At 36.1% G+C, this 18669-nt stretch overlaps 1 protein-coding gene across 2 annotated transcripts in view; it reads left to right on the plus strand.

Annotated features, from left to right (window-relative positions):
* Positions 1 to 17204, plus strand: part of atp2a3 (ATPase sarcoplasmic/endoplasmic reticulum Ca2+ transporting 3) — a 67925-nt gene extending 50721 nt beyond the window's left edge. Inside the window, exons 11-22 of one of the 2 annotated variants that reach the window (XM_048187801.1) lie at positions 1174 to 1305; positions 3476 to 3592; positions 4068 to 4286; positions 4943 to 5278; positions 7561 to 7781; positions 7867 to 8069; positions 8383 to 8468; positions 10154 to 10287; positions 10705 to 10822; positions 13710 to 13827; positions 13991 to 14019; positions 14130 to 17204. In XM_048187801.1, the coding sequence (XP_048043758.1) occupies positions 1174 to 1305; positions 3476 to 3592; positions 4068 to 4286; positions 4943 to 5278; positions 7561 to 7781; positions 7867 to 8069; positions 8383 to 8468; positions 10154 to 10287; positions 10705 to 10822; positions 13710 to 13827; positions 13991 to 13995 (1689 nt within the window). In that variant the 3' untranslated portion in view covers positions 13996 to 14019; positions 14130 to 17204. The remainder of the gene's footprint in view (positions 1 to 1173; positions 1306 to 3475; positions 3593 to 4067; positions 4287 to 4942; positions 5279 to 7560; positions 7782 to 7866; positions 8070 to 8382; positions 8469 to 10153; positions 10288 to 10704; positions 10823 to 13709; positions 13828 to 13990; positions 14020 to 14129) is intronic. The other variant, XM_048187800.1, reaches the window with a different exon arrangement.
* The last annotated feature ends 1465 nt before the right edge of the window (positions 17205 to 18669 follow it).

The following is an 18669-nucleotide window of genomic DNA, read 5'->3' on the forward strand; positions in this document are numbered from 1 at the left end:
TTAGGTGCAGCTATTACAGTTACAAACAGGGTTCCCATGATCATGGAAAACCTGGAAATATCATATAATTTTAAAATTGTTATTTACAGTCTTGGAAAGGTCATGAAAATAATCTATTTTGCAGTATACCACTGTATAGAAATTAGTCTTTGAGCATTTCACCTTGTGCCGCGTTCAGATCTCAGGATGTTTTTGATTTTACTATGTATAACAATTCAAATCTATAAATAACAAGTATTGGTTCTTAACATACAAATTAAAATCTGCTACAGCTATGAAATAATTTTTACTTTTACATACATTACCATTCAAAAGTTTGCGATCAGTAGGAGATCGGTACTTCTATTCATCAAGGACACATAAAATTTATCAAAAGTGACGGTAAAGACATTTATATTGTTACAAAAGCTTTCCATTTCAAACTAATTCTGAACTTTGTTCCTCAAAGAATCCTGAAGAAAATCATGGTTTCCACAAAAATATTAAGCAGCACTGAAATCTTTCTTGAGCAGCCAATCATTATATTAGAATGATTTCTGAAGATTCATGTGAGACTGAATTCAGCTTTGCCATCACATGAATTTAATTACATTTTAAAAGATATTTAAAAATGAAAACAGTTATTTTAAATTGTAATTGTTTCACTGTATTTAGTTTTTTACTATATTTTGATCAAATAAATGCATCCTTGGTGAGCACAAAAGAACTCTTTTTAAAAAAATCTTACAGACCCCAAACTTTTGAACAGTAGTGTAGATGCATTTTCTAAACTGATTTGCATTGAATGTTTAACAGTACCAAAAAATCACATGCCATGTGATTTTATTTTAAACATAAAAAGCATTATCCAGTAATCAAGTATGACTGGGAAAATCCTGAAAATTAACTGCCCAAAAATGTTAAGAAGTCTATATATAAACTATTTAAAATATTATAATAGGACATGTTTAGTTGCTGGACTTGTACAGAGTTAAAGGACGTTGGATTACTTTGTTACAGTACATACTCGCATGGTCCAATGCTTTTATGTGACATTTAAAGTGCACAGTAACAGTAATCATTTCTGAAATGAGTGCATGACTCTAGGATTATGCAAGTGCCGTATACTACATGTTGTTTGTGCTGATAGGGCACTGAATGTTTACACACTTTTGTGCTTATGCTGTCCCGCAGGCTAAAGGAGTGTACGAGAAAGTGGGCGAGGCCACTGAAACTGCGCTCACAACGCTGGTGGAGAAGATGAACGTGTTTAAAACGGACCTCTCTGGACTCAGCAAAGTGGACCGAGCTTCAGCGTGCAACTTGGTAAGAAGGGAGCCGTGGGGTGCAACAGGATATGAGACAGACTGCAATAAAAGAGAACATAACGGGAGAGTTTGTGATGAAAAACGATTAATAGAGGGATAGATGGTTGAAGCTTCAGAAGATATATTGGAGCTCATAAAATTTGGCTAGTGGTGCAAAGCAGGATATTTAAAAGAAATGAAGACATGGTGTCTTTTTATAGATGTATAATATAATATAGGAATTGGGTAGGATTAAGGGATGTAGAATATGGTCATGCAGAATAAGGCATTAATATGTGCTTTATAAGTACTCAACAACACAGTCAAGTGTGATGATATGGATTGGCATGTGTACGATCCATCAGTATAAACAAAATGATTTGTGACTAAAACCTTGAAAACATGATGGTAAATGTCTCCGTCTAACACACAAACACCCTTAAGAAGATAAATCCATGCCGATTGGTGTCAGTATGATGTGAAAGACCACTGGGACAAAATAAAAACATTGGAACAGTCTTGATCCTTATCTTCCTTTTTCCCTACGGGAATCAATTTTCTCTGAAAGAGTGAATGACCAGCACTGCTTTCTTTATTCTGCTGACCCCTAAATCCTTCTCCTTTCCAAAAAAGAAACTTGGTCACACAGACTCCCAGAGGCAAAGCATAATATTTAGATAACCAGGCGAGTGTATGGAGAGGTTATCTAAACTTTCCACTCTGATCCAAAACTTCACTGCCCTTTGGAAATGAAAAAGAGACATATCTTCTGTCAAGCACATATTGGTGGTATACTTTCAAAGATGTCAAATGGTTGAATAGGCACATAGATGGATGTAAGGGAGAGTTAGATGGGTTTTTTTTTTTTCTAAAGCTGTTGAGGATAGAGAACACAGGAAGCCTGCTGAGGAGTGACGTCATGTTCTCAGATAAGCTGGAAACGGGAGACACTGGTTTTCTCACACATGCATGCCTTATCTAAACATCTGTAGAATGACTGAGTAGATCATCTGATCCCAATATAAAAGAGAGCCACAGACAGGCAGCAACAGAGACAGAGCAAGATGTACTGTAGGTAGGTCAGTGTTAATGCCTTCTGTTCTCATGTGATGGAGGTGGTTTCCACCTAGTGGCAAAATGATGCCATTGCATCACTGAAAGTTTCTCTTGCATATTTTATTTTTTCAAAAGAAAATACATGACACGGAATTATGGGGGATGATCTGATCAGTTTTTTTTTTTTTTTTTAGCAAAATATTTTTATTTATGCCAGAAATATGTACATTCCCAAATCAAAATTTTGGGGTCAGTAAGATTTTTAAGAAATTTTTAGAAATTAATACTTTTATTAAGTAAGGACACGTTAAATTGTTCAAAAGTGACAGTAAAAACAAAATATTTCTATTTCAAATAAACATCATTCTTTCTGCTCATCAAAGAATCCTGAAATGTAAAAATGTATCACTGTTTCTTCAAAAATATTAAGTAATTAAAAAATGTTTCTTGGCAACCAGATCAACATATTACAATGATATACAGATACACAGAACTAGAGTAATGGTTACTGAAAATTCAGCTTTTCCTTCACAGGAATAACTTGTATATTAATAGATTTTTTTTTCTTTTTTTTAATTGTACTAATATTTCATTTCATATTACCGTTTACTGTATTTTTTAAATTAAATAAATGCAGCCTTGGTGAGCATAAGAGACATCTTTTAAACATTAAAAAAATCTTACCAACCCCAAAACTTTTCAATGTTTTTTCATTAAATGTGAAGTGTACTTTTTTTTTTTTTTTTGTAAAAGTATAAATGAAAATGTATATGCAGGGATGCCTTATTGTTTAACTCTGCGGTCAGTTGTCTGAATGATTAACCTCTAGAACTGTCACCTGCATGAGTACTGTGGGTCAAACTTATTTGGAAATATGTTTGAGCTGCTGCTGTAATCTTTCACATTTGATGTGATATTGATTAGAGTCTATAACACTTTTTGAGAAAACTGCTGCAGTGTTGCACAGAGTCTGTCAGTTATTGTGTATTAATCCATTGTGTATTAAGGCAGCCCTAAAAACAGCTGAGAGTGACATCTTACCCAACACGCAGACTGACAGTAGAGAGTGTTTCACTTTTGTTTAATGTAACTTGCCTCATTCTCTCTCCTTTTTCTTTCCTTCTTCCCCCTAGATTATCAGAAAACTAATGCAGAAAAAATTCACACTGGAGTTTTCCAGAGACAGGAAGTCCATGTCTGTATACTGCACTCCCAATGGCTCACACTCTCAGAGCAAGATGTTTGTCAAGGTACTTCTAACCCTAACACGCATGCAAAAACACATACTTTCAAAAGTAACTTTCCCCAGCACTGCCAATGCATTACAATATTTTGTTACTCCCTAAAAAGTAACTAATTCCATTACTTAGTTACTTTTTATGGACAGTATTGCATTACATTATTTTTGCATTACCTTTTCTCATCTTGGTTGTTGTTTTAAAATAGAAAAAAAAAAAGTTATATTTTTAGCAAAGGAAATGGGCCTTTCACACCAAAAGTACAATTGCAAAAGGTAATGCAAATACACACCTGTACAGTAGAGGGCGCTTTAAAAAAAAGGTAACTCGGATATTTCGTTGTAAATTTAAAAGTAATGCATTTCTTGAAAAAAGTAATCCGATTACGTAACTTGCAATACCCCCAACACTGATCATCGGACATCTATAAATACCCTCAGTAAACTTTGCTATATTTCATTCATCCTTTCATTCTTTCTGTATGTAGGGTGCTCCAGAGAGCGTGATTGACCGCTGTCAGTTTGTGCGTGTTGGTAAAGACCGTGTCCCGTTGACTATGGCAGTGAAGGAGGAGCTGATGAGCACTATTAGAGACTGGGGTTCAGGCAGGGACACACTGCGCTGCTTGGCTTTGGCCACACGAGACGCTCCCCCTTCTGATGACAAAATGGACCTGGAGAACTCTGTCAAGTTCGCGGAGTATGAGGTGAGAGAGTTTGGATGTTGTGTAGAATCTTTATACACGTTGTTTACCACAATAGTTTTACCAGTTATCTTTTTTAAACTCATTTCGCTTTGTATACAATAATGTATTTGTATAATGTATAAAGTATTTGAACACTTAAGCGACACTAAAAATATACCAGTGTCATTGCGTTATATAGCAAAACATCAAGAGCTTTATTTTAAAGCAGGATAACACAAAGACACTTTTCAAATGTCAAATAGAATATATAGATTTAAAATTATGTATTAAAACCAATTTTAATTAGTTATTATTATAGTTTATATTAGATTTATGTTTATTATTAACAATTGTCAATTAACAATTAAAGCAATATATATATATTGTTTGTAGATACCATTTCTTCTTTTTCGGGTCTTGCTTTTGTTTGTTTAATAAAATTAAAGTGATAGTTCACCCAAAAATGAAAATTCTGTCATCATTTACTCCCCCTCAAGTTGTGTACAGCAGAACAAAGAATTTTATACAGGTTTGGAACAACTTGAGGGGGAGTAAATGATGACGGAGTTTTCATGTTTGGGTGAACTATCACTTTAAATTCATAAATTTTGTATGTGGATTAAGCCATGTAAATTTATATCTCTGGGATTACATGCAAAATTTGTTCATCTGTTTAGTCAAATCTCACCTTCGTTGGCTGTGTGGGGATGTTGGATCCACCCAGAAAGGAGGTGATTGGCTCAGTGAAGCTGTGCAGCAAGGCTGGTATACGTGTCATCATGATCACCGGGGACAACAAGGGCACCGCCGTGGCCATCTGCAGACGCATCGGCATTTTCAAGGAGGATGAAGACGTGGAAGGAAGGGCCTACACGGGTAGAGAGTTTGATGACCTAACTCCAGAGGCCCAGCGAGAGGCTGTGAAAAGGGCACGATGCTTCGCCCGTGTCGAGCCTGCACACAAGTCAAAGATTGTTGCTTATCTACAGTCCTTTGATGAGATCACAGCGATGGTGAGATATAGTGGTTGGTGACTGGTTTCACAAAAGTTCCTCAGAAAAAAACTGTTAAAACACCAAAAGAGGGTCCGAAATAAACATTCGCCAACCACCCAATAGTAGTAAACATTGTCTTAAAAAAGTGAAAGTCAGTCATCTGTTGGCTACTTTATTAGGAGCTACAACATAATAAATGTTTTAAATTGAATTTTAAGAACAATAGTCTGACCCTTCCTGATGTAAGTTCGCTATTATAGTCAATCATTTTCTCAATTCACCCACCATTAGCAGGTGTGGGGGAAAACAAGTTAATCTTGAGCCCTGCACTCAAACCTTTTTAATTGAAATTAACATGAAAATAGTCATGGAATTATTAGGTGTTAACCTAACATTTAATATTAATATTATTGTATCATCTAATTGCTATTTTGGTCATATCATATAATTGCTTTTGGTTTGAGTAAAATAAAATATGCTTCAATACCATCACCAATGAATAACTTTTAATACACCATGAGATCATAGTTGTCGCAGTTGGGTTGTTAATACGATTGAAGGTGCCAATTATAAATTTAAAGAGCTGGGATCATATGAAGGATGAAGTCTCTGATTCTACTCTGCAGTCTCTTAGCAATAATATAATATTCTGCAGCACCTACATCTCTGAGACAGACAGCCTTGTCTTTTATGTTAATTTTCCCTGCTGGAGTTATGAGAGCATGTCAGTGCTCTTCCTGTTCACACGCTGTCGCCTCCAGCTCTGTTGTATGCATGTGTCTGTTTGTCTTTGGGGACTTGAGGTATTTCCCAGACATCAGTGTGTATGACAGAGGGTGCTTTGCTTCTTTCAGAAGAAGAAAACAAAGATTTCCTTATCCTCTACTTGACTACTGTTTAATCCCCAGCCTATAATAAGCTGTTACCTAAGAGTGAATATAACCGTCTGGTTATATCTGAAAAAAAAAAAAAATGTTTGGAAATTTTAAAAATTGTAACTTCATCGGAAGCTTTGACTAGTAAAATTAATGCAAAATCTGGCACTTTAAATCAACATTTCTGACAAAAAAACAAACAAACAAAAAAAATCTAAATCATGACCAAAAAGTAGCCTTTGAGAATGTCTAAATATATGTCCAAATCCACAACTTAATAAAAAAAATAAGTATTTATGTCTAAAAACAACTAGAGAATTTCTAAGACTTTTTATATAGAGCTATATAGGAATCTAGTGGTTACACCATTAGATGTTTTTCTTTTTTTATTCCCACCAGATGGCACTAATCTGCCTTCAAAAAATTGGATTTTCAAAGGCATTGTTTCTATTTTAACATGAAATACAGCTTTTAAATTAGAAAAAGTTTTATTATTATCAGTGGGGGAAAATGGATCATAATTATTGCATAAAATGAATTAGTACCATGAAATTCTCTCAAAATACAAAATAAAAACGAAAAAATATTATTGAACAAAAATATATTACATTAAATTTTACTGAAAAATAAAAAAAAAATTAAAAAAGTTACATTTCAGGTGTTTCGGTCACTTGACCGTGAACAACACTAGTGTGACCCCCAAATGAACAATACCAGAGGGATAATCTACATTTTGATCAGCAGTTCTCTTTATAAACTCAATGTGGATTGAATCTTTACTTTAATCCTCTATTTAAATTAATAGACTTTAAATTGACCCTTTGATAAGCTCCACCCCTTTTGGTTACTGTTGCCAACTCAGACAAGCTTTACGGAACATACCATAAAAAGGAATTGGATGTTTCTTGAACAATATGATTTTTCAGTAAAATGCGTTCATTATATGGTAAAAAATTTGTGAATATTTTTCGTATGTTTTCTGAAATTAAGTGTGACATTTCAAAGATTTTTATTTATTGCTGTTTTTATCTAAACCTACTCCTTTGAAGAATAGGAAGTTAATAAGAATTTACAGTAACAGCATTTATATTTATTATAATTTTGTAAATGTCTTTACTGTTACTTTTTATTAGTTTAATGCATCATTGCTGAATACATTTAAATTGCTGAATATAATATTAATTTCTTTAAAAAATAATAATAATAATATTAATTTTTAAAAAAAACTTTGTGTGTTCATACTGACGTTAAACGTTTTTATTCAGGAATGACTGACATATGCCACAATTCAGTTTATCCAGCAGATTAGTCACGGTTTATAAGTGGAGCTTAGGAGGACCAAATTTTAAGTGACATGTGAAATGCCCATGAGTATCTACTAACCTTTATCCTTCACTCTGTTCCTTCCTCCCATCTCACTTTCAGACTGGAGATGGCGTGAATGATGCCCCTGCCTTAAAAAAGGCTGAAATTGGCATCGCGATGGGCTCAGGCACAGCTGTAGCCAAGTCAGCCTCCGAAATGGTGCTCTCTGATGATAACTTCTCCACCATCGTGGCTGCAGTGGAGGAGGGACGAGCCATCTACAACAACATGAAGCAGTTTATCCGTTACCTCATCTCCTCCAACGTGGGAGAGGTGGTGTGGTGAGTGAGAGCCTGATTTGTGCAGTGCTTCAGTTTCCCGTCCACATTTACACTCATGTGGGTTCCCATTTTTCCCCTCTCACAGTATTTTCCTGACAGCCATCCTTGGCCTGCCTGAGGCTTTGATCCCTGTCCAGCTGTTGTGGGTGAACCTGGTGACGGATGGTCTGCCGGCCACTGCCCTGGGCTTCAACCCCCCTGACCTGGACATCATGGACAAGCCCCCCCGAAACCCTAAGGAGCCTCTTATTTCCGGCTGGCTTTTCTTCAGATACCTGGCCATCGGAGGTTAGCCCGATATCTTGGTTATTCCATAGAATCTAATATTAGTGACACTTAACAGATCTTCCCTGAAGGCTGTGTCAGCTCTAAAATTGAAAAGTGAAATTTATGGTAAAACAGCAGCTGTGGTTGCCAAAAATTTGGCAAACATTTTGGTAGCAACAGATTAAACTTGAATTTACATTTTGTAAATTAACAATTAACCAATCAACAGGCTTTTACTGTGGTGTTTTTACAGTCTTTTATTGTTATATTATGATAAATTTCAGTGTATGAGCCATTAAACCTCACTGGAGTGATTGTACTCTTGTTATTCTAGGATATGTGGGTCTAGGCACTGTCAGTGCTGCTACCTGGTGGTATTTGTTTGATGAGGAGGGGCCACAGGTGTCCTTTTATCAGCTGGTGAGTCAACAGTGAGACACAATATGTTTATGTTTGCTGACAGCATATATTTTTATTACTAGGGTCATTTCTATTATGAAGTACCATTTGAAAAAAAATTGTCTGAGTTATTTTAAGGAAGTATTTCTATAAAAGGATATTCCAGACTTGGAAATGTTCTGGACAAGCTCAAGCACTTGAGCTTTATTAATAACTAAAAATAAAAACACAATGGCAGGAAAATTAACAGGACGCCTAACAGGATAGAAATAAAGTCAGCGCATACTCAGTAAGGGAGTGATCTATAGATTACATGAGGAGTTAATTTAGCTATTTTTTACTGTCTTTTGAAATTAATATTGTCTTACTGATATCATTATGATAATATCAAACAGCATGGAAAGTTCTGGAGTGAGACAAATACCACAGAACATCTGTGCTAATACTTACTGATGTTTGTTCTGTTGTTTTCTTGCCACCAAATGTCCTTGAAGAAGATCATGTCAGTAATAACCTGGCTATTGTTTGTTAAATGGATTGATGGGAATAATGGGATAATGGGATAGTGAAAAATGTACAAATTGATTACAGTGTTCCTAAGAAAACAAGTTTTCATTAAGTTGATGTAGTCACATTATTTTAAATTACCTGACATGTAATATGATATAAATCTTTAACAATTGTTTATTTTTTTCTTTTTCTTTTTTCTTATTTTCCACTTTATTAATGTACACTTCTGTTTAAAAGTTTAAAAGTCTCTTTTGCTCACCAAGGCTGAATTTATTTGATCAAAAATAGAGTAAAAAAAAAAATATTGTGAAATATTATTATTACAATTTAAAATAGCTGTTTTAATATATTTTAAAATATGTCTTTTGTGTTACATGATCCTTCAGAAATCATTCTAATATGCTGATTTGGTGCTCAAGAAACATTTCTTTTTATTAACAATGTTGAAAACAGTTGTGCTGCTCAATATTTTTTGTGGAAACCATGACACCTTTTTAAGGATTATTTTATAAATAGAAAGTTCAAATAATGGCATTCATTAGAATCAGCTTTTAACATTATAAATGTATTTACTGTCACTTTGATGAATGTAATGCATCCTTGTTGAAAAACAAATCTTTCTGACCGTAAACTTTTGAATGGCAGTGGACATAATGGGGACATAAAAAAGTACAGCATAGTAGAAATTACCCATTAGTATCTGCAAAACTTCAGCAGTATTATAGCTGCATTTAAAGTTAAAGAAATCCCAAATTATGGTGTTTTCGTCCAGAGGATTGAGACCGTTTAGGAATAAACGGCTTTACCAAGCATTAATGCCAAATTAGGAAGTTTGAACTATTCTCTGAGGTTGTTTCTTTGAATATAGCACTCTATCATGTTAAAATGAAGACACATCTGTTCAGTGTCATGGAGTTCAGATCTCACAGGATGATATACACAGCTGCTCTTTTCTTATATCAGATCAGCCCTTCAGAGGTCACAATGACTGCCATCAGTGGGTCAAATGATTTCCTGTCTTTATTAATTTTGCATCTGAAATGATTAAATATACTAAAACACAGCCCTTCTGTATTGTTAATAGACACTGTGAAGCCACTTAGAAAACAAACACTTGAAGATCACCATTTGAAATGTAGCTAAAGATGGCTAGTGGTGCTAATAATACTGTCTTTTTCTAATTTTCTCATCTGTAGCGACATTTCATGCAGTGTACAGAAGAAAACCCCATGTTTGAGGGCATTAACTGTGAGGTCTTTGAGTCACGTTACCCCACCACCATGGCTCTCTCTGTGCTTGTTACCATAGAGATGTTCAACGCTCTTAACAGGTAAGACCTGCAGCCATGGTGATGGCACTGCATCAACTGTGTTCTTTCAATATGTCTAACTAGTTTCTTTAAAGCGCCTTTTAGATGTCTCATGAGCTCGGTGGAGATGTGGTCTGCTACAGCTCTCAAGTTAATTTTCTTTTTTTTTTATTCTTTTTTTTTTTTTATTATTGTCATTTTTGCTACTTTCATTCTTCTTATTTTAATAAAATATGAGTGCCCTAGACTGATCTGGGTTGGTCCCTAAAAGGTTACAGGTTTAATGCCTTGATCAAGGCATTTATACCCAGGTTGCTCAGGAGGACTGTTCCTCTGCATTGTTTAATTTTTAATGTGAGCATAACCTGAATGACTACTTGATAATTGTTAAATAAGTAAATTAAGGCGCTGACTGAGACCAACTCTTCTCTCCTTCAGCCTGTCAGAGAATCAGTCTCTGCTGAGGATGCCACCCTGGGTGAATATATGGCTGCTGGGAGCAATAATCCTGTCCTTGTCTCTACACTTCCTCATCCTGTATGTGGAGCCTCTACCGGTAAGTGAAATGTACAGGAAATATCTCTCTTTTTCTCTGTCACTATAGAGAGTGAGTTTTATTATTTTATACAGTGGTATAAATGATGGATTATACCTCAAAAAACTCCTGGTGGAATAAACCTCAAAAAAACTAAACAAGATGAAGACTTCTGCATATTCAAGTATGTAAAGGGATTGTTCACCCAAAAATGAGAATCATTTTAAAAGAGCAAAAGAGAAGCTGTGGTTTTTCAAAAAAAAAGTTCTATAGTTTGTTTGAAAGCAAAGAAATTAAAGGTGCAATATGTAAGATTTTTGCGGTAAAATATCCAAAAACCACTAGGCCATATTTTGTTCACTTGAGTACTTACAATATCCCAAATGTTTACAATTATTTGTAAATCGTGAGAAAATTGCAATTTTAACCAAGGCTCCGGGACGTGAGAGGAGTCACCTGTCAATTGCGTCATACCTGCATTACCCTCGGTTTCCGGTTTTATTTTGTAGAAACCATGGAAACACCAAAGACGCTTTAATATATTACATGTTTAAATAGACAAGGGAACAACTGTTTTGATACATTTATAGACAGAAAACTAATTGTTGTTATATAGCTCAACACGTTTTAGTCTTATTGTTTAAATCTTAAAGCTGCCGTAGGTAACTTTTGTAAAAAAATATTTTTTACATATTTGTTAAACCTGACATTATGTCCTGACAGTAGAATATGAGACAGATAATCTGTGAAAAAATCAAGCTCCTCTAGCTCCTGCCAGTGGTCCTATTGCCATTTGCAGAAATACACCGCTCCCGGTAAGAAACAACCAATCAGAGCCAGGAGGAGTGTCTTAACAGTGTCAATCAATCAAGCTCGCGTGCGCGCTGATCACACTCCTCTGATGCACAGTGTACAGGCGTCAAATTCAAGATTACCGGTGTGCCGCAGCTTTGCTTATGGCGAAATAAAACGATGTTATATGCAAAGGACCACCCTGAAATCTACAAGAAACCATGCCATACATAATTTGTCAGTCCTGTTTTGAAATTATCTTAGTTGTGTAGTTCTTAAAAAATTAAACAAATCAAGCAGGGATACTTACTTGTCAAGCAGAAATGTGGCTGACTCTGCATCGGTTTTTAATCCGTTCAGGACACGTAGCTCCCTCCATCTCGGAAAAGCCGCTCCGATATTTACCCTCGTTTTATTTCGGGCTCTATCTAATTCTTTCTTTTTGGCTTTTTTATCATCGTCATCTGTCTTTTTCCGTTTACCCGTCTTTATTTTATGAGCAGGTGCCACTCGAGGAATTGGCAGTTTGGATTGTTTTTCCGCCATAAGCAAAGCTGCAGCACACCGGTAATCTTGAAGCCTGTATGCGCTGGCGCTGTGCATGGGAGGGGTGAGATCAGCGCGCACGCGAGCTTGATTGATTGACACTGCTAAGACACTCCTCCCGGCTCTGATTGGTTGTTTCTTACCGGGAGCGGTGTATTTCTGCAAATGGCAATAGGACCACTGGGAGGAGCCAGAGGAGCTTGATTTTTTTTCACAGATTATCTGTCTCATATTCTACTGTCAGGACATAATGTCAGGTTTAACAAATATGTAAAAAACATTTTTTTACAAAAGTTACCTACAGCAGCTTTAATTTTCTTGATTTTTTTTTTTTTTTTTTGTGAGTACCATGCTTTAACATGCCTCAAAGAAAAACACTATTTTGTGAAGTAGCTAACATAGCATAATCAGATGCAGCTTTATTTTTAGTTACAGTAATACAGAATGTTCTCCATCATACAATACGTTTTAAAATGAATTGCATGCCATTTATCAACACAAGCCATCCAGCATTTAATATGATATTCTAAAATCAATCTAGCTTACTGCAGTGTGTCTCAAACAAGTGTCTCACAGCAGCCGCCAAGCGAACGCACAGAGTAACGTTATAATTTTCAACACACTCAAATGTATCTGATATGATAAACAGAGCTGCGTTACCTCATACTCATGACCGGAAAAGCGGAAGCGGCGCCAGCGACTGTGTCATAATAAAAGTCGTGCTGCTCGTGAGGCGTGTGTTGTGCAATCGCTTCAGCGGCCTCTTTCAGCTCCCACAACACTCGGTCCTGCTTTGCTTCATACTACAGTAACATTAATAATCACATCCATGAATATGCATTCTTCCTGAGTCCCATCCCGATTGTTTCCAAAGGCTGTGATGTGAAGACCACATGTCCCAAGATTCCATGCTTAAACTTGCCGTCATCAGGCTATGCTATTGTTATGAATAGGCCTCTAGCGACCTCTAGCGGACAGAAATCTTACATATTGCACCTTTAAGACCATCAAAAGACCTGCAAAATAATAATAAAAATTATCATAATTATTAGTATTATTAAAAAAATACTCTTTTTCTTTTCTTTTTTTTTAACACTACAGGTTCAATGGTATGATGATAGTAATAATGTTTGTTTACATTTTTATAATTTAATAAAATGCAAATATTTTAATAACATATTAACAATAATAAAAACAATAACAGTCACTGTTGTTGTTGATTATCATAATAAATTAACCCCTATTAGTAGTAGTAGTATTGTATAGTCATATTGAATCAGTTCCATAACAACTGAAACGGAGAGATTTTTTTTTTTAAATAAATAAACACTATGTGGTGAGTTTTTTTTTTTTTTTCTTTCTTTCTTATTTTCTCATGTAAAATTGACTGTAACTCCACATTTTAAAGCTAATATAAAGCTGGGACATGCCCCCCGGGTCACCTCTTTGGCACCTTTTTCACACCTGATGAGATTACACCCCTTGCGTGTTATTCACAGAAAATATGGAGTGAGAGCTACAATGTTCTCTCAGTTTTCCTGACCTCTGCACTTTTGTTTGTGTTTCCCAGCTGATCTTCCAGGTAACTCCGCTGCATTATTCCCAATGGATTGTAGTCCTCAAGATCTCAATTCCTGTCATCCTATTGGATGAGGCACTCAAGTATATCTCCCGCCACCACTTAGAAGGTACAGCCTGTTTACAGGAACATGTTTCCCTCTCTTTGTGTGGCTAAAGTGTCATCGCTGTCCCTGATGTGACTGTTTATAATACTCCAATCAATGCTTCTGTCTCTTTTATATTGACTGTCATTTTCTGTTTGTATCTTCTGATCTGTTTCTCTTCCTGCAGTTTAACTTTCTCCTCTCATCTTTTAAAAGGTATTTTCTTAAACTAAAGCCTGTCCATTTCGAAATCACCTTCATTCTTTTGGTCTTCATTTCCTAGAGGCACTATAAAAACCACTCTCTCTTTTTTTTGGCCTCTGCAGGTGAAGAGGAGGAAAGGTACAGGAAGAGTCGGCAGCTGAAATTCTAGGACAACTTCCTCCAGACACACATGATAACACACACACACACCCACCCCTGCCTTTTTCCTCCGTTCTTTTAAGACTGCACCCCATGCGCACACGTTCACACACGCGTCATCAGACTCCTCGTCATCAATTCTCCCGTGTTTCAGCTGCATGTTCAGCCACCACTAAAACAAGCAGGGCTTGTAGTTTGTTACAGTGTGTGTGTATGTGTGTCTGTGTGTGAGAGAGTGAGACATCGGGTCTGTGCGTGCGTGTGTGTGTGTGTGTGCGCTAGCATGTGCATGGGCCTAATTCAATCATGTCAAGCAGTTGTGTGACCATTTGTTTTCTTTTATCTTGCTTTTAGCTTTCAACACACTTGCTGTACATATTAGAGCAGTTACCGGTGCGCTTGAGGGAGATGAAGAGGGTTTGAGGTTAATCATTTGGGTATTACAGGTTAAATTCACTGGGGGGGGGCGGCGATGAATCGTAATTTGTCCATAGAAAAAGAAATCACTATAAACAATGAAAAGAGAGGATGGAGATGGCACCATAGGGGTCTTTTAAAGTGTGAATGTTTGTTTGGACCGAATGGCCAGTTTCTTTAAGTGGTCAACTCCAGTTTCTTTCTCCTTCCTCTCTTCTTTACAGACGGGGTTGCCACCTTCAGTGCTTCTCTTAGCTAAACGTTTCATTTAGATAACTTTACACAAGGCTAAACCTGGCAGCAGATTTCTATATTACACTTGAATAATAATAAAAAAAAAATCTGCATTTGTTTTAGATTAAGTCTAAAATGGGTGTCACTTAAACCTGAGAATTTTGAAACGCACTCAGTTTAGGATTCAAGTTGATGTGTAAAAATAGGCCCAGGAATGAATTTTAGCTGTACAACATTTCAAAACTGTCCAAATTTTTTTTTTTTTTTTTTTTTTTTTTTTTACATATGATTATAAACACAAAGTGAGCAAGTGAATTGATGAATCCCAGAGTTCTCCTCTTCTTCACCTCCTTTATTCTCTAGAGTGAACTCCAGTTGAACACTAGTAACTACAGGTATGTTCTGCAAGTAAATTGATCCAAACATAGAGCAGCCTGTCACATGCTGTAAGTATTAATATCAATGGCAGGTTTTGAATATGATGAAAGGAAAGAGGAGGAAAGAAAGGGATTTGTTCATTGACGTGAAGGGCAGTTGAGGTCCGCAGCATTGCTTAACATTATCTGACACACAGACTGAAACAAACACATTTCCCCCTCAGTACGGAGTGAAGGGGTCTCACTTGAATGTACTTTCACTCGCTTCTTCCCTGTACCGTTTTATCCTAGTAAATGTAATCACAGCTGTTTAACATCTGCAGTCCTAAACTGCACCTCTTTCATCTTTTAATACTGTATGCTGCCAAATGGCTTTTTTCCTTTGCTCTTGTTTTATTTCCTCCATATTCTACATTTTGTTTGAGTTGAAATCGTCATCATCATGAACACACAAACATCCTTAACGCAGTGGGTCTTGCCGTACATCATGTCTACAGAGGGAGGACTCTCTACCGCTAGTGCTTTTCTTGCAATCTTGATGAACTTGGCTGCTTTTTTGTTCTTTTTGTTTTGTTTTTTGTTTTGTTTTGTTTTTAATAAAGTAATAATAATGTATTTGACTGAAAGAACCCAGGTGGTTTAGTTTGTCAATTTTGCTGTTAAGGGTATGATATGCCTTCATCGATCTGTTGGGAAATGCTGGTGTGCTGTTTTCAGACAAATTGGCAAACCAACTACGCCTGTGCCTGGTGTCATTATGCTTACCGTGGTAAAACTGCAGTGTGAAGAGTCTGTGTCCGCTTGTTAGCTCTGGTGGTGTGAGCATCCTTTTGTCACAGTCTAGAATCATCTGTTTTGCCTGTAACAAATGTGAGTGATGTAAATGCTATTTAAAACAGACAAGCTCTGTGTCCCATGTGCTCTCACACCTTTATCTATTCCAATGGCAATGTATTACCATATAACTTTAGGGTCAGCGTATTGACACGAGGCAGTAAGGCCGCTTTATCACACTAGCATATGCGCCAATAGAAAGTGTGGGCTTGTACAGCCTTGCTAATAACTACTGAACTCTTGAACTCTGTACAGAAAAAAAAAAAAAAAATGAAATACCTGATTGCATGGAACATTGTTACTGTAATTAATAACCTATACAGTATATTTAATTTTTTTAATAATGACTTAAATGAAACATCACCACCCGGAGGAAAACAGTCCAAAACTTTTTTTTTTTTTCTTCTCTGCGTTCAAGTTACTGAGGATGGATAATATTTTGTAGAATAGTGGAGGTTGATTATTCATTGTTACAGTTTGTTTTTAAAGGTTGCAGGGGTTTTTCTGTCTCTTTTCAGTTTAGCTTAGGAGTTGTAAAATAAAAATAAGAATTGTGCTAATGATCATTTTTGCAACTATAATTGGGTTTGAATGTCTGAGGATTTTTCTTTTTCTTTTGTTTGTCTGTTTTGTTTGTTTGGTTGTTCTGGTAAAGGAACATCGTGTGGTTTACGCAGAGTGACGTCCAGTAGTCAATACTGGCTTATGAAGACGTTGTCTTGAAGGGCTTGGTGTGGGTACATGTGCCTCCAGAGGTATGAAATGTCTGTGTGTTATGCAGAAAGTTGGACGTCCACTTTGTAAATCTATTTCCATTCATTTACAAACTCCTTTTGTTGGTGCTTCTGCTACATACCGTTTTCATCAAACAATACTGAATGTTTTCATTCTGAAACGTACTTGACTGTTCGTTATAAACACTTTCGAAAGGTTGACAATCAGGAAAGCAAACAAAAGATTTTAGTGACGTTTCCTTCCATTCGCTCTCGAGTTCAGTGTGGTCCTGAGATGATCCGTTCGTACTGGACAGCTGTCTTTCTGCCTGCGCACAAACCGGCTGGAGCTTTGCACCCACTACTGAGAAAGAATTCTCTGTAAACGCCTTGGTAATATTAATTGTGGATACATAATTTTATATATGACATGTCAAATAAAGATTATTTATCTTATAATTTATTTTGATGCTGTTGCTGCTTTCTTTTTTGCGCTCTGTATCTGCAGTCTAGATTTGAGAGTGCAATGGAGACTAGCTACCACCAGGTGACACTAATATCATGTCTTACTGGTCTATTCAACACCTCACATTTGTACGCAGACATAGTGGGATTCTAAATAAAATTATAGAATTATTTAAATAATTTGAACTTCAAGTAGCCTTTTCTCATAGTTAATGAGGTGCGGGTCCCTCCTTCATCGAGTAATTCTTCTGCACCGCCAACATGTCGTTCCTCGGAGGAATGCTAGACGGAGATAATGTAAGTGGGGGTTTAACTGGGGGAGAAACTGATAGCTTTGGAGGAACCAGAGAAGATCTTCACACAATGAAGTCTTGCTGCGAGAGCAAAGCCTTGGGGATATAGTGGGTGTGTGTACTCGGACGACCCTCACTGAGGCAGTATGCTTCTAAGCTCACCAGATGAAACCGGGGGCAAGATCTGTTTGGTTACTGACATTCTTCCAAATATCCTCTCTTGTGTTCAACAGAACAAATAAATTCATACAGGTATGGAACTACTTGAGGGTGAGTAAGTGATGACAGAATTTTCATTTTTGGGTGAACTATCACTTTAATATTTTTGTGAAAACGGTGCTTTTTCCAGAATTCTTTGATGAATAGAAAGTTCAAAAGAACAGCCTTTATATAAATCTTTTGTAACATTGTAAATGTCCTTACTGTCAAGTTTGATCATTTTTATGAATTCTTGCTGAATAAAATGATTAATTTCTTTAAAAAAAAAAAAAAATCTTACTAACCCCAAACTTTTGAACAGCAGTGAAACTAGGCTGACATGCAGTATGAGTCCATTTCTTTCATGTGTTTATTAGTATAACTCGCAGGATGTCTGTCTACTGTTGTTTTAATAGTCTGTCATTTTATTAAACCATTATTTAATCAGTTTGTTCCCATTGAGTTTTAAATGTCCATTACAAGACCTGACCTGACCTCGACCTGACCAAGAAGGGCAGAAACCAGATCCAGACAGCATAAAAATAGACAGCAACAGACTTTGGAATTCAATGTACATTGATTGTGCAGTTTATAATGAACTTAAATGCTCCATGAGACAACATATGCTGACAACAGGATGATGTATTCTTGTATATTAGGTCACAATAGTCAAGCAAAAAACAACCATTTATTGTCTAACATCAAGCAAAATACATGCTTTGTTCCTGAAATACAAGCAAATTCATCTGTGCGTCAAATGCAATTGATGACTTAAATGACAATTTGCTGTCAATTAAGTGTAGACCACTTTGAATTGTTAACTTTGCATAGTTAACAAAACTTTAATTCCACTCAGCATTCATGGAATTAAAGTAATAACTTTTAAAAGTTTCTAGTAGTTTCTAATAATTAAGCTTACATTGCATCAAAAGAGTTTTGCAAACTCCAATTGTTATTATTATTGTAAATTAT

This window comes from Megalobrama amblycephala, linkage group LG4, assembly GCF_018812025.1.
Source record: "Megalobrama amblycephala isolate DHTTF-2021 linkage group LG4, ASM1881202v1, whole genome shotgun sequence".
Taxonomy (NCBI): domain Eukaryota; kingdom Metazoa; phylum Chordata; class Actinopteri; order Cypriniformes; family Xenocyprididae; genus Megalobrama; species Megalobrama amblycephala.